General features: G+C 40.1%; 1 protein-coding gene across 2 annotated transcripts in view; it reads left to right on the plus strand.

Moving 5' to 3' along the window:
• The first annotated feature begins 3,809 nt into the window (after positions 1 to 3,809).
• The window catches only part of VPS41 (VPS41 subunit of HOPS complex), a 138,775-nt gene continuing 126,679 nt past the window's right edge, over positions 3,810 to 15,905 (plus strand). The window contains exons 1-2 of one of the 2 annotated variants that reach the window (XM_063129554.1): positions 3,820 to 3,855; positions 13,946 to 13,984. In XM_063129554.1, coding sequence (XP_062985624.1) covers positions 3,835 to 3,855; positions 13,946 to 13,984 — 60 coding nt within the window. In that variant the 5' untranslated portion in view covers positions 3,820 to 3,834. Of the gene's footprint in view, positions 3,856 to 13,945; positions 13,985 to 15,905 lie in introns of both variants that reach the window. The other variant, XM_063129564.1, reaches the window with a different exon arrangement.

The raw sequence follows: 15,905 nt of genomic DNA on the forward strand, positions 1-15,905 counted from the left end.
CTAACTCAGTGAGGAAAGTGAGGCTGAGTTCGGACGACACGCTAATCAATGGTTGTGTCCCATTCTGTTCCTATTACCCCTCCCCCCAGTTGATTTGTGTGTCGTCTGAACTCAGCCTGAGTGTTCCTCACTTGTAACTCTCAAAGATGATGCACTGAAGCAGCCATTGAGGACTACCCTTCCCTTGTCTGCAAAAATGTCCCCACATTTAGACAAAAACATCTGGAGAGCAACTTGTGGCTCTCCAGAAGTTTTGGCCCATAGCTTCCATCAGTCCTAGCCAGCATAGCCATTGGAGTGGTATAATGGAAGTTTTAGGTGAAAACATCTGGAGGGCTACAAGTTGCATACCCCTGATTTAGGGGATGCAGGGCTGGAAAGGACATCTCACAAAATGTTTTTTAAAAATTCGAAAGAGTCTATGTTCTGCCAATCTTCCGTTATGTGGGGGGAAAGATACAGCAGTAGCACTATCACAAAAAAGATTTTTTAAAATTTGTTTTTATCTTACATACTTTGTTGTTTTACCTCTCTGTAGCACCCATACTGCTGTATCCTGTCCCCATATAATAACTTAGGCCAGATCTACACCAAGCAGGATATGATACTTTGAAAATGGTTTGAAAACTCTATATGGTGTGTGTCCTGGGCACCAACAATTTTCACTACCATTTAAACCATTTTATAGCAGTAGTGTAGATCCTACTTAAATAATAGTTTGCTAGCAAAGCTCTTTGATCTAATTCTTACTGAAGCTTGAACAGCAGAAGCTACCACAAAATGGCTAGATACTTTGGTCAGAAAACAGTACACGGGGCATTAATAAAGGAACTGAATTCAGCTTCAAAGGGGACATTAATTTGAGTTCTACAGGGGGCAGTGATGGCTCTGTTCAGCACATTCATTAACAATTTCAATGAAGAAATAGTCCATTTAAAGAAAAAAGAAATACTCAATACATTTAAGAGAATAATGATGGGTGGCACAATGTGTATAGGCACTTCAGAGGATATGTTAAAAAACACATGTCCAGTTTATTGAAATACTTGTATATTCTACTGGCGCCATCACACGTGAGAAAACATGCTCCCTGCTGTCGCTTCACCGCTCCTGTTTTCATTGCTCAATTACTTCCTGTTTCAAAACAGGAAGTAAACAACAAGCACGAGGCCTATTCAGTAGGCTGTTCTAATCCCATTGGTTCTCCTGCACACAGCAGAAGAGAGAAGCCACTTCTGGCTTAAAATTATATTGGACTTTCTTGAGAGTTTTTTTGTCACTCAAAGAAGTCCAGAAGGGGCAGAAAGCACGTGGGAGGGAGACGAAGTCATGTGAGGGACCTGCAAAAAATCCGTGAGTACCCAGTAACGAGTGTGCAATAAAACACTCGTCAGATGGAGCCTTACATCTTAACCACAGGAGTGAGTGTCCACCTGAAATATTAGCACACACAGGGGGAACCCTGAGATTTGCAGGGGTATAAAAACCTTTTAGGGGAAAAAAGTAAGGGCTCAATGATATGGAATAGTGAAAAACTAAAGGCACAATCCTATGCCTGTTTAGACAGAAAAAGGCCTACAACTCCCAGCATTTCCCAGCTAAGAGGGGAAGAATTATTTACTTACAATATATGTATGCAGACCCATACCATAAAGTTCTATGGCTTATGATAAATAAACATAAAAACAATTTAGATAGAAAATAGAACATCAAACTATAAAATTAAAAGCAACAGAAAATACAGCACGAAACAAAACTCATAGCAACCCCAAAATTGAAAACATATTTTAAAAACCAAAAGGCCAAGATAGATTACATTATTTTAAAGGCCTAGGTGAACAGAAAGGGTTTGCCAGGCGCTGAAAAGATCAGAAGGATGGAGTCTGACTGGAAATGCTATTCCATACCTGGGGTCCCATTACATACATCTGAATAAACGTGCATAGGGTGGCACTGTTTGGCCAAAATCTTAAATACACTCATTCATAAGCAAGCCCCATTGAACACCGCGAGCATTACTTCCAAGCAAAAGTTCACTATAAGACTTGAAATCACGTGGGATACGGCTAATGTGACTGCTGTGTCTGCCATGGCCAGCTTCTGCCTTATATTGTACACTGTCTCGCTGTTGTGTGCATCAGTATGGAACAGTCATATTTCTGCTAAGAACATAGCTGCACATGATTTTTTTAAGCACATGATTGCCACTTTTATTTTGAAAGAAAAACAGCTGAATAGTGACTAGCAATCTCTCCTCCTTTCCCTACAGCATGAAGGAGGGGACCCCCCTTCCAACCAGAAATCCTCTGGAATCTCCCCCTCCCTACAGCACCTCCTGCTCTCAGTATGGCTGCTTCTTCGCGGGAGAGCAGAGGAAAGTACAAGGAAGAGTAGGCAAAGTAATCTATAGAAATACATAGTCAAGGATGCATTCTCTCAGGCTACCAGAGGGGACAATAAAGAGCACTTACACACTTTTCTCCCCCTCTAATTATACTAGAACCCAATGGGGTCATCCCATAAAGCTGATTGGTGGGAGATTCAGGACCGATAAAAGGAAGTATTCTTCAGACAGGGCATAGTCAAACTATGGAATTTGCTGCCACTTGATGTAGTGATGGCCACCAATTTGGATGGCTTTAAAAGGGTGTTGGATTAATTCCTGGAGGAGAAAGCTATCCCTGATTACTAGTCCAGATGGTGATGTGCTACGAAGAAACTGATCCAGCACTGGCTCTACTTTCTATTTTTAGGAATGCCAATAGAAACATTATTCCCAAAGCCTTGGTCACCCATTTGCTGGTTGCAGCCAGGTGGGAAATTGCCCAATTCTGGAAAAGCGACAGACCTTTTGACCATCAACGCTGGTTTGATAAGATTTGGAAACTAGCTTTAAATGATAAATTGACACAACATAGCAGGTTAGCAAGAGGGGAAATAACATCAGACACATTTGTGGAAAACTGGTCGGACTTTTTCACATTTATTAATATGAATCCTGGCGAACCTAGACCCCCAATGACTCAGGAATCCTTTTGGTCAGAGGTTCTAACTTAACCTGCATCTTTTTCTGTACCAAGTGCTTATTGAAGGAATGAACACCCATGCTTTTTCATAGTGGTGCTGTGGGAACATTTATATTGTTGTTGAGTGTTTTCTTTTACTCTGTGTCCTTACTTGAAAATCAATAAAAATAGTATTAAAAAAGAAAAGAAAAAGAAGAAACCCATTTATTTTAATGGGTCACCTTTTTGGCAATTACAGGCGTGGAGGGGGGAGAGAATTAAAGCCCCCCCCCCCAGCCTCTATGCTACTATCCCAATCCTGCACTTACTTTAGAATAGAAAAGAAAGACATATCTGTTAGCTGCATCTTCAAAGTAACGTGTAGTTAAGGCTCAAATTACATGTTACATTCGTTACTCTAAGTAGGACTTACGCTGGGTTTTGCCCTGTGTGTGGAGTTTCGGCGGCGAGGGAGCTTAACCCCTCTCTTGAAGCACCCCAGTCCCAATCCTAATCGGGGCTGCATCCACTTGCAGGAGACTCAGTAAAAGTAGCGTGCATAGTTCCACTCTGCGTGTGTAAAAGAACATTGCGTTTGACCTTTAGACTCGAATTTTATATTCTTTTGAATAGGGTTTTTGTTTGTTTGTTTTAGCTTTTGTTTGTTTTTTAGCTTTCCCGTTAAGGAATAGGGTAAGTGGGCAAACGGATGTTCAACGCTGCTTCTAAGCCCTGTGAAACTGGAGCAGAGGAGCCGGCAGGGGAAACTACATTACCCAGCATGCCAGATACCTCTTCCGGGCACCGTCACATGATAGTCAGCATCACTATGGCGGAAGCAGAGGAGAAGGTAATGCTCGTCGACCCTAATAGCAAAACTGGCTGATATTAAGAGCAGTGTATGCAGACTTATAAAAGATTACAAAAGAGGGAGGCGAGAGTAAGGAGGGGGCGGCTGCGGCGGCTGTATGTACACTCCAGATGTTGGGGAAATAAATTGGGAATCCGAGAAGTTGGAATAGTGATATTTGGGGTGATAATGGTGAAAAGAATGAGAGGCTGGAGGCCAGCATTTTGAATGTTTGGAGAGAAAAGTGATGGGGCGAGGGGGTTGTGGAGGGATAGGAGCAGGGAGGAGTTTAGAGAAGAGCTAAAATATAGAGATGGTTAATGACTGGGAGCAGCATGTGAAAGGAAAGCTTTAGGGGGAAGTAATTTGTGGGTTTCCATTTGGAGTGGCATGATGCACAAACACAATTGAAAATGACAAGACACCCTGTCACATAGTCAGTGGTTTTAAAAGTGGAGACATATTATCCATGATCTGCAACTGGTTTTAAGTTACTGTTTAATTACATTGGCTTTGATGCATTGTGCAAATTCTCCCCCTCTCCATGTTTTTTACTCATTGGTACTAGCAGTCAAAATTATGGACTGAAGCCTGGTTAATTCTCTTGGAATTAACAAAACAGATTAAATCCAAATATTTGGATTCAATGTAAGTTTTGAATTCATGCATCAGTTGGCTTGAATCTGTGGTTTGGATTGAGCAGGAGTTAGCTCCAAACCTCATTTTAGTGCAAGGCTCAGCTTTGTAGTGTGTACAGTATGGATCCTAAAGATAGGAAGTCCCTACTGAGTTAAGTGAGACTTTGTCTCCAGTAAGTGTGATAAGTTTAAGGGTGCAATCATGTTGTCATGTTGAGACAAAAAAAATAAAAATAGTCCTACAACTCCCAGCATTCCCCAGCTAGCCCAAAAACTTGTAGGATATTTTTCTGTCTAAACACGCATTGGATTGTGCCTTAAATTTCTTTGTGCATTCAGATTTATTTTTCACAGCCACTCAATATCACATGTTTGGGATTAGGGCGAAAATTTTCAAGTTACAGGAAATCACTTACAGGTAGGTTTCAGTCCTGGTGCCTCTTATTTTAGAAATTAAGGAGTTCTCAAATTCCAGTATTTGAGCTTGGTTTGTGTTTTGGACTGAGCTATAAGAACGAATGAACTAATTTTTTTAGACTTGTTGCTCTAAAATCTTGATTAGAAGTTTTAGTTTCTGCAGTCTTGAATATTCATATTAGTGAATAAAGTATCGTTGAACACAGCAGGACTTACTTTTCAGTAAACATGAATAGGCTTCCACTATAATGCTGCAATTCTATATATACATCTCTAGGAATAAGACCCATTTAACTTGGTGGAATTTGCTACTGAATAGGCACACATATCTACAACACAATCTGATGCATGAGGATAAAACTATGGGGCTGTTCGCAATTTATGGTGGTATTTGGTGGCAAATCACAGGTTAGTTACAGGTATGATCCTATGCATGTTTACACACAAAAAGTCCTACAACTCCCAGCATGCTAATACCAGGGAGTTGTAGGACCGCACAGGAGCACCTTCCAGTTTGCAGCAATAACCTATGAGCGACCCATTCATAGCTTGTTAGCATGACATAAACAATAGTTAACCTAAGGATAAACCATGGGTTAATTTTGGGTTGTTTAACCCATGAATAATCCAAAGACCTGGTTTGCAGGTAATGACAACCCAGACTATGGATAGTATGGATTGTCGTTGAATCATGGGTTGTTGAATTTTTGGTTGTCATTAAGTGCAAATTCTGCACTACAGTTTAACAATGGCTTGTTAACTGCAAATGACCCAGGAAGATAACCCTTGGTTTGTTGTTGGGTTGTACAAATGTCCTGATGTCACAATAACAACCAACAATTGGGGCATTTATAGGTTTATTTATTTATTACATTTATATCCCACTTTCCCCCCTCCTTCTGCAAACTAAAAGCAGCTTGCAAATTGTGGGTTAATCTCTTTTATTATTATTATTGTTATTATTATTATTATTATTATTAAATAGAAGAGATCTTAGAAGAGATATTATTATGTTAATTCTAAAGTGGTACCTTCTGTGGCATGTGCATGTATCATCTAAAATAAAACAAAAAATGACTTTTTCCCTTCAGTAACTGTGACCACATTCACATGTGAAGGCAACATTTTGCAACAAATCGTGGTTAATTTGCTGCCAAATGCTGCCATTATGTCTGAACCAGGACATGGTTACTGAAGGAAAAAAAGCCTGCATTTTGTTTTGTTTTACATGATATACATATCACAACAGGTACCATCTTATTTATTTATTTATTATTGCATTTATATCCCGCCTTTTTTCCTCCAAGGAACCCAAGGCGGCGTACATAATCCTCCTTCTCTCCATGTTATCCTCACAACAACCCTGTGAGGTAGGTTGGGCTGAGAGTCTGTGACTGGCCCAAAGTCACCCAGTGGGTTTCCATGGCTGAATGGGGACTACAACCCAGATCCCCCGACTCCCAGTCCAACACTTTAGCCCAGAGCTTTCCAAACTTTTCATGTTGGTGACACACTTTTTAGACATGCATCATTTCACGACACAGTAATTCAGTTCTACTAGCAAACTGGAGGTTAAACTAACACCTTATAAGAGATACAGACACATACATAAATTGTTATAACGAAATGTATGGGGACACAACATATCTCATGGAAACCTTTCATTTATATTTTTAAAAATATATGATTTGCAAGATAACATACATTTCCAAGACTTTTCACATTGAACCAATTTTGTCGAGCGGCGGTTGAGACGGTGTTCTATCAAAAAACTGGACCCATGGAATTTCTCGAATGCGTCACTTCAGGTGCAGCCACGTCACCGGAAGTGACGCGGAATCAGCTATTTCGACCCGATTATGCATACTGCATATGCGCAGTACCTGTATGATCCCTCGACCGTGGTGTGCGTACACGGATATGACGGAAGGGGAATATACTAGTGCACCATGCTAATCGGCACCTTTGCTGCGTAAAAATGCAAGCAAGTTGGTATTGCTTATTTCACAGAGACTCAGAGGTTTCTCGTTATGTTCGCGTGACACACCTACACACTGCAGCTGACACACTTATGTGTCGCAACACACAGTTTGGAAAGCTCTGCTTTAGCCACTACACCACGCTGGCTCTTAAAAGAGATATTCCACTGTGTATGAAGAGAATGGGGAAGGTTTCTTTTAAGATGGTACTTCCCATAGCTTTTATAACCTCCTCTATTAAAAAAAAGATTTTTAAAAAACCTGTTTACTGATTGATTTGCTCCTTTTTATTTAGTGGAAAGTTTAAAAGTTGATAATCAAATGGTGCATCCCTGAGTATTTTCAAACTGAAACTTTAACCATGCTTGCCAAGTATTTTTCACTTCTAGTTCCATCTCTTTTTCAGCACGTTTTTTGTTAGAGAAATAAAACAATCTAGTAAACATATAATAATAGCTTCTTGACTTTTGTAAGAATGAAAAAGCACTCAAGTGAACTAAAATTGGCGTGCTGTTCTCAGTTTTGCTGTTTTTGGGGTTGTTGTTTTTTTAAGATCTCTTTTAGTGCATTTTTATGTTTTATTGTAAGCTGCTTTGGAAGCTCTTTTAAGGGCTGAAAAGTGGCCTGTTAATTATTCTATAAATAATCATTAAAGAGCGATTCTGTTCTCAGTAGTTCATCAGATTACAGATGTACAGCTATATTCCTGTTTAAGAATCCTGCAGGCTCTCTTCTCTCATTTCATTTGATGAACACGCTTGCATATCTGCTTACATACAAGCAATAGTTGGTACTGATGCAAATACTTGAGTGCCTGACTAGTCTCATAGAATCATAGAATAGTAGAGTTGGAAGGGGCCTAAAAGGCCATCGAGTCCAACCCCTTGCTCAGTGCAGGAATAGAATCATAGAATAGTAGAGTTGGAATAGACTTGAACCCACACACAGTTTCAACCTTCTCCAAACGGTTACTTGCCAGATTTGTTGAATTACAACTCCCAACATCTCCAGACAAGAGAACAAGGGGTGTGTACAATACAATAGTCATTTATTACGTTGGCAGACAACAAAATCAACACCAAAACATGCAAAGGATAGATAAAAAGTGACATAAAAACAAAATACAGCTTGGTGAGTTGCTTCTCTCAGGAGGATTGCAACGTTATTTTTCTAATTTGCATTGGGGTTATGAGAAACTTAGAGATCCTTTCAGTAATATGGGAGGACACATCCCTTAAACAGATTAATACCAATGTTGTGGGGTTACATCCAGAAAAGGCTGTTAATAAAGGAAAGGTGAAGGTTTGTGTGTGTGTAGTCTTACTCATCTGGAGAGCATCAGGATGGGGAAGGCTGCACTAAATCTAGCTTGATTTTGTATGTTTATTTAGAAGACAGCTATTTATCACTATTAAGATAGCTGTCGAATATGCAAATATATAACTTGTGATGACTTCTGCTCTGAAAGGCAACCAAGAGATATTTTAAATAAATAAATATAGCTTGCTTTTAAAAATGTGGCTGCCCTGCATGCTTAATTGCTTGAAAGACTTTGCAGAGAACGATTCAATGCAGGACAATATGTATCTGCGAGAAGGTTTAAACCTACAGGAGTTCTTCTCTGGAGAGTTCTTCTTCTCTAGAGAATTCACTTGTATCGAGATTGTGTTTTTGGTAGTCAGGAAACATAATCAATACATCTAAAAGCTGTGAGATTCTTGATTTTTTTTTTTTAAGGTCAGTTTTTCAAAATCCCAACAGGAGAGGTTTAAAGTAGGATTTTTGGAATCTGGGAGCTGGATGTAATATTGAGACAGAGTGACAGGTGTCACAGTTGACTGCTGCTTGCTGTCTGCCACGCTTCATATGAGGATCAAAGGCATAGCAGTGGGAGGAAAAGAAGTTTTCCACTGATTGGGAGAGGAATATTATACTGGAAGACAGACAAAGCAAGCAGCTGGGCCATTTGGAGTAACATCTCTGAAATATTTCTTCCGCTGTACAGCCGTTCTATTATTTTGTTTTTTAAAAATGTGTCTGCTACAGTATTAGTTACAATCAAGTGTATGTGGGTACTATATTAATGTCTGTACCCAGGGCTGAAAATGATTTTTCCCATTGTAAGTATTGAACCCCTGTGAAGACATAATGTTGGCATCTTCCAAAGCATGGCTTTCAAATCAGGAGCCAGCCTTATGAATGCATCCACACTTCCTCTCCAGAGTGATTCCTCCTCTCCCCTTTCCTTTCCTTCCTATACCGGTGGTTTCATAGCAGATGTGAAGTGATGCAAATCACAGTTCCCCCATCAATGGGATATTGTAGCCATGGTCTGAAGTTGGTTTGCAAATTATGGTTGCAAGGAACCTCAATTTGCATTCGTACCTGTTGTGGAGAAGAAAGTGTGTGATCAAAACCTGCTTCCTGATTTGCAAACCGTGGTTTTCAAGGGACTGGCATTACAACTGAACCTAGCCCTAGTGTCTTAAGTTCAGGGTAACCGGTTAGTTTTCCCCACCCTTCTGGCCACCAGTAAATACCTGCCTTTATACATGTATGTTTTAAGGATGAGATTTATTTATGTATTTTAAAACATACACTTCCTGCACTCCTGGGAACTCTTAGAGGCTTCGAGAAATAATAAATTTAGCAATTTAAAAATATCCTTACAACTTCAAAAATAAAGACACTACACAACAGTGAATAAGAATGAAACAGCAATGAAATATTAAGAATATTCAAATAAAGTGGAGAGAGATTAAAAACAGCAAGTTAGAAATTGTATGCTAAAAGTCTTCCTAAAAAGAAAGGTCTTTATTAACTTTCAGAAGGTTGCCAATGGGGAAGTGATACAGGCCTCTCTTGGAAAGGAATGCCAGAGTCTAGGTGCAGCCACCTATCTCTCTAGTCTCAAGTGAGTGTCTCTTTGGGGTTCTTGGGATATACAAGAGAGTGTCTGAAGATGACCTCAATAAGTTGGCAACCTCATATGAATGAAGGTAGTCCTTCAGATCTCCTGATTCTGAGCCATTCAGGGCTGTAAAGGTCATCACCAGCATGTTGAATTGTACCTGGCAATGAACTGGAATCAGCTGTATTCAGCCCTTGTTACCGACCAGACCACTTCATTCTGCACCAATTGTTGATTCTAAATTCTCTTCAAAAGTAGTCTTATGTGGAGCACATTGTAATAACCCAGGACTGATGCAGCTAAGGCATGGCATTCTGGTGACATCTGTATTCTCCAGGAATGGGTGTAGTTGGTGCACCAGGCTCAGTTGCGCAAAGGTGCTCCTGGCCACAGCTGAGATCCTGGCGTCCAGTAACAAGAACCCTCAAGCTATGATTATATATTTTCAAGGGGAGTGCTACCCCATCCAACCCTAGCTGAACCCTACTCCTGGGTCAGCTTTGCTGACCGGATATCTCTGTCTTACCTGGATTCAGTTTCAGTTTGTTAGCCCATATCTAGTCTATTACCTATGCCATCTCAAGGCAGCTGATTTGTTACAATGCTCCTGTTTGCTGGTTGTCTGCTTAGGGAAGTGCTATATATTCATAAGCAGTGTGTCTTTAATTTTAGATGACTCTCATATTTGTTTTGTTCACAAAAAGGTATAGAAAATAAGACCAATGCAGCTTATACTTTATTTGCATTTTATTTTCCTCTTCAGTGCAGGAAGCATTGCATCCCCAGGGATAAGGCTGTGATTTAGTGGTAAGGTAGATATGTTGTTTGTTTAAGGTCCAGAGCTCAGTCATTGATATCTTCAGTAAAATCTGGGTTCAGGAAAGACCTCTGTGCTGGAGTTCTTGGGGAGTCATTGACAGTTGTAGACACTAATGGGCCATCAGTATAAGGACTTGCCTCCTATCCTTTTAATTCTTACAGTGGATATGATTTTTTGCATAAGATTTTTTAAATGTTCAGGGGAATTATTCAACACAGCCAATACTTGCGAGCTACATTTGCCCTGACCTGAATCTTCACTGCCTCTACTCTGTTTTTACTGTCCCTAACACAAGTTCTGCTGTGACCCAAAGGGTGGTTTTAGAAATGGATTCTTCCAAGTCATATTATCTGCTTTTGTGGTGACAGGCATTTTTCTCAGTCTGTGCTTTTGCACTAAAGTGATTGAACCACCATTAGGAGACATTTCCATGTAAATTCGCCATTTCAGCAGGGATGGGGAACATGTGGTCCTCTAGATGTTGTTTCACTGTAAGGCTTATCAGTTCTAGCCAGTATAAGCAGTGGTGAGGCATGATGGGCATTACAGTTCCAATAACAGAGGGTCATACATTCTCCATCCCTGTTTTAGAGGCTGGGACAGAATCAATTTGTAAAGTGCAAGATACTTTTGTAATGGTGTCACATTGGAGCCTTTAGGATGAACTTAGTGACAATATTGAGCTGGTTCACACAACCACTTTTTTGCTATTACTCATTTTGAGGGAATCCTCTCATGGAAATGATCTGTGTAGAATACCTAACGAAAATAGTGCTAATGATTCTTGGGCCTAGAAATGTAGTTCTTTAACTGCCAGGAATCTGTAGTATTTTTCAGTCCTTTGTGGAGCAGATGCATAAAAATATTATGTTGGTTCTTAAGATTTTAAGAAATACCTTGCCATTTGTACATGTTCTTGCCCCACCACCTTGTACCTGGCAGGCCTGAATTTTCAGCCTTACAGAGCTCATGGTGGCAAAGCAGTCATAGATTAGAAAATGGCTTCCACAAAAAGAAGTTGCTGCCCCAAACCACCTTGTGATATAAACACTATCATGTGATTTGGGCATTTGTGGTCTGTCTGTCTGTCTGTCTGTCTGTCTCTCTCTCTCTCTCTCTCACACACACACCTGCAGTTATTCATCTTTTTTGTCAAAATGTTACCTCATATGATTTGAAATGCCCTCTCTCTTCTATGGTCTTTATTTCGATCATGCTGCTGTTAAAATGCTTACGTTCACTGTCAGCATATTAGTTGTAACCTTTTATTGCTATTGATAACTGTAAACACGTTAAGTAAATCTTCATTTTGCTGACCTCTCAAAGGAGGCATCGTATCAGCAGATTTTGCCACTGGACAGGTGAGAGATTAGCAAGAGTAGATTCAATTTCTTTTGTGTGTTGTGTGTGTATGTGTGTATGCATGTGACAGTAAGATACATTGCCTTGTGAGGAGATATTTTAAAGGCACACATTCTTAGACAGCTTGAGAAATGTAGAAGCAAGAATAAAGTTGGTTGTTAACATACATGGTTCTCAGAGTTCTTCTTGAATGAATTTAGATTGATTCATCTTTTTAAAGAAGTTCAGTAATATCTGAGTTCTCATGTAAGGAGAGAAAGCTCTTTCTTATGAACCAAAAAAGCAAAAACTTCCAGAAATTGGGGGCCTGTTGGTGGGGGAAAGAATAACAATATATCAGTCACTGAATATATCTAAAGACCATGAACATGTTACACAAAAGACTGGTTGAAGTAAACACATTAAGAATTCCTCAAGCTAGAGTCCATAATGCATTTGGGCATCACTGTATTTTTGATTTGTGCATTTCTTATGTTGTGATGCTGCTTTGGGAGCCCTATGGGTACAAGAGTAAGGTACAAATAATAAATTGATTGACTTCTTGATTCTTCTGTGTATTCCAATTATTTCTGTCCGTTGAGTTTGTGTGCAGAAGTTGTTACCTGTGTAGTAACATCCAATGCTGCTAATTAGAGTGGACACTATAATTCAGCACCTTGGAAAGCTTGCAACAGACTTTGGTCTAACAGCAGCGTGGTTCACCCATAAGGACAATGCAGTTTTTCTAAAAAATGTGGAATGTCATGAATGAGGCAGCCTGCTCATGCAAGCTGGCCAATTCCTTTGTCCCTAGGTTGTTTACCGTAGCATGCAAACTAGGAACTCTGGTTGTCTCTCCCACGACAAGCAAGTGTTCCTGGTTTGTACGTAATCCACAGATTGAAGGTGGACTGGGAATTGTGGGATGTCATTGCATGCAAACCAACCCACTGATTGCTTGCTGCTTGTGCATACCCAGGGGAAGCAACATCCTGAAGTGATTGTGCAATGGGGCACTTGCAATACAGAGAAGCCTCAGCAAGGAGGAGACCTGTCAGTCTGTAAGGGACTCTTGCTATGAATGAATTGTGTGACCAACACATAGGAGCCACAAATATGTCTTCTGATGAACAAGAACAAGGCTGTGTGTAATGGAATGTTGCTTTTTTAAAGGACACTTCTACATCTGTGGGGTTTGTGACTGTGAAACGTTATTATAATCACTAGAATTAAATACATTGATGTCATGACGGCTAAATGTGCCAGTCACTACACGCTTCTTCAATAAGTCACTTTTGCAGTGGTGTGTTGCAGTCCCAAGGATTCAAGTGTAAAGAAGGATGAGGGTCCTTTTCAAAAGTGGCTGATTGCCAAGTGATGGTGTTGATAGAGAGCCTGACATATAGCTGAAAACATCTGAATGTTTATAGTATTTAGGGTAAAAAAATCCTGCAACATGATAATTAACTAGTACCACTGTGTGACTCCAGATAATTTGGTGTATTGGCTAAAGTGTTGGACTGGGAGTCGGGAGATCCAGGTTCTAGTCCCCAATCGGCCATGGAAACCCACTAGGTGACTTTGGGCCAGTCACAAACTCTCAGCTCAACCCAATACACAGGTTTGTTGTTGTGAGGGTAAAATGGAGAGGAGGAGGATTGTGTACACCACCTTGGGTTCCTTGGAGGAAAAAAGGCGGGATATAAATGCAACAATAAATAAATAAAATAACGTATCCTGGTATGAATCCACAAGGGATGCAAAACCAATGCCCATCATCTAGAATATTACAGTTGCCTAGGTCTCTTTTGCCATTGAACTTCAAGCTTTGATGCTACATTGGAGCTGCAATCCTATACAGATCTATGATGGAGTAAACTTAGTGAGACTTACTTGTAAATAAACATTCATGGGATTGCATAGTTAGGCTATCTCCTGACCCCTTTCTCCTTGTAATGTCTTGCTCCTTGTTATATTTTTTCAGGGGCTCAGGTCTAACGAAGAATCTTCAGATGAGTCCGAGGTAAGGTTACTTCAAAGGATCCTCTTACTTGAACACTGCCAGGTGATGTTCCAATTGCATTAAATGCCAGTTCTTTGTCAATAAGCAAGGAAAACATGCTTCCCCGATCCCCCACCTCCGGCTTTTCTGATTCATTTCAGATCTGGAAGCTGCTTATTTACAGAGTTGTTATGATTGTTTTATAGCAAGTGATGTTTAGGCTTCGATTACAATTAGGGAGCTGTGTTGCAACTGAAAACACAAAACGGATGATATTTAAAATTAAATATGGATAGTCACACAGTTCTGCTAAAATAATGAGTCTTGACAAAATAAATCTTGTGAGGAGTTGAAAGCTGGGTGCTGCCATTTCTGCTTTGAGTAAATGAAAATGAGATTGACACAAGCAATGTTTGAATATTACAGGTTGGTGTTGTTTTTAAGAAGGAACTGATATTTAATGATGCTGTGAAGCAGGCTTAGATTTAGTTCTGTTATCACTGTTTTGCAAAATAACGTTGCAAGACATGAGTGTCCACATTATTTGTGTTGCTTTATTAATTCTAAAAAATGTTTTAGAACATGTTTTAGTAAAAAATTGTAAATGGCAGGAACTATGTGTATATAATGATTTTAGGATCCTGGTCAGCAACTATTTATACAAGAAGATCATTTAGAGCATTGGTCTTCAACTGGTCCTGACTCGAGGCACACCTTGGACTCCCAACCTGCAACATGGGACCCACGTTCATACTTCTACAATTGCTGAACGTGCTGGCAACAGCTTTGCCGCAACCCGTCTGGACTGATCTCGCACCCCACTTTTGGGTCATGATCCAACAGTTGAAGACCACTGATTTAGACAGTGGTGGCCTCACCCCTTGCAAAGAAGACTGAGTAAAAATCTGATTTCAACAGCCATTCTGCATGTCCATTTTGTCTATGGGATGACAACTGAAAGAACAGACTAGATTTCACTGGACTGGTTTTGGCCTTTAGATTGTGAATTGCTGGTTAAAAACACAAGAGGAGAGGAAACCCCTGGTGGCCACCAGTGAAACTGTGTCTTGGGGAGAAGAGCCATAACTCAGGGGTAGAGCAAGTGCAGAAGGCTTCAGGTTCAATCCTGGACATCGTTAGATAGAACTGGAAAAGACCCTTGCCTTAAACCATGGAGAGTCACCATAGTACTGACCTAAGTTGACCAATGGTATAAGGCAACTTCCTCTGTTCCAATTACTTGTACAGGATTTCCAGCTTCACCATCCACATCTATAATTTCAAAATCCATCTTCCTGTATCACGCTGGGAATATATTGATGTGAACATGCTCTACCAACTGCCATATCTCATTTATGTATAGACTGACTGGAATAGTTAATGGCCAGAATCTAAAGAACCACACAACAAATTCTGCATGAGCAAGAGAGGTTGGACTTGTGTTTCATGAAAAGCAACCCTCATGCTGCATAGCAAACCATTTGAAAGAGGCAGGAGTTTCAAGAACTTCATGGCAAGTCAAAAATCACATTAGGCATGCCTAAGGACTTGAATGTGCCAATGTAGTTCTATAGATCTAACCAATATTTTAATCACTTAGCAATTAGGTGAAAATTAGGTGAAAATTAAAGCATCACAATACAGGAATGTATGGACGGAACAAAAATATCGCCTACTCAGGTATAGATGACTGTTGCTCTTTAGTTATCAAGGGTAGGCAATGTGGTGCCCTCCAGAGGTTTTGGATCATAATTCCCACAATTCCTGATCATTGACCAAGTTGGCTGAGGCTTGTGGGAGTTGTAGTCCAAAACATCTGGAGAGCAACTTATTGCATACCCCTGAATTAAAGCATCCCTTTGTTGAACTGGTTTATTGTGATGGGGAGTTTGAGTTTGTGTATGTCGCTGGAATCTTATAAAGAGAGGTAATTCAAGTTTTT

The sequence above is a fragment of the Elgaria multicarinata genome, chromosome 1, assembly GCF_023053635.1.
Source record: "Elgaria multicarinata webbii isolate HBS135686 ecotype San Diego chromosome 1, rElgMul1.1.pri, whole genome shotgun sequence".
Lineage (NCBI taxonomy): Eukaryota > Metazoa > Chordata > Lepidosauria > Squamata > Anguidae > Elgaria > Elgaria multicarinata.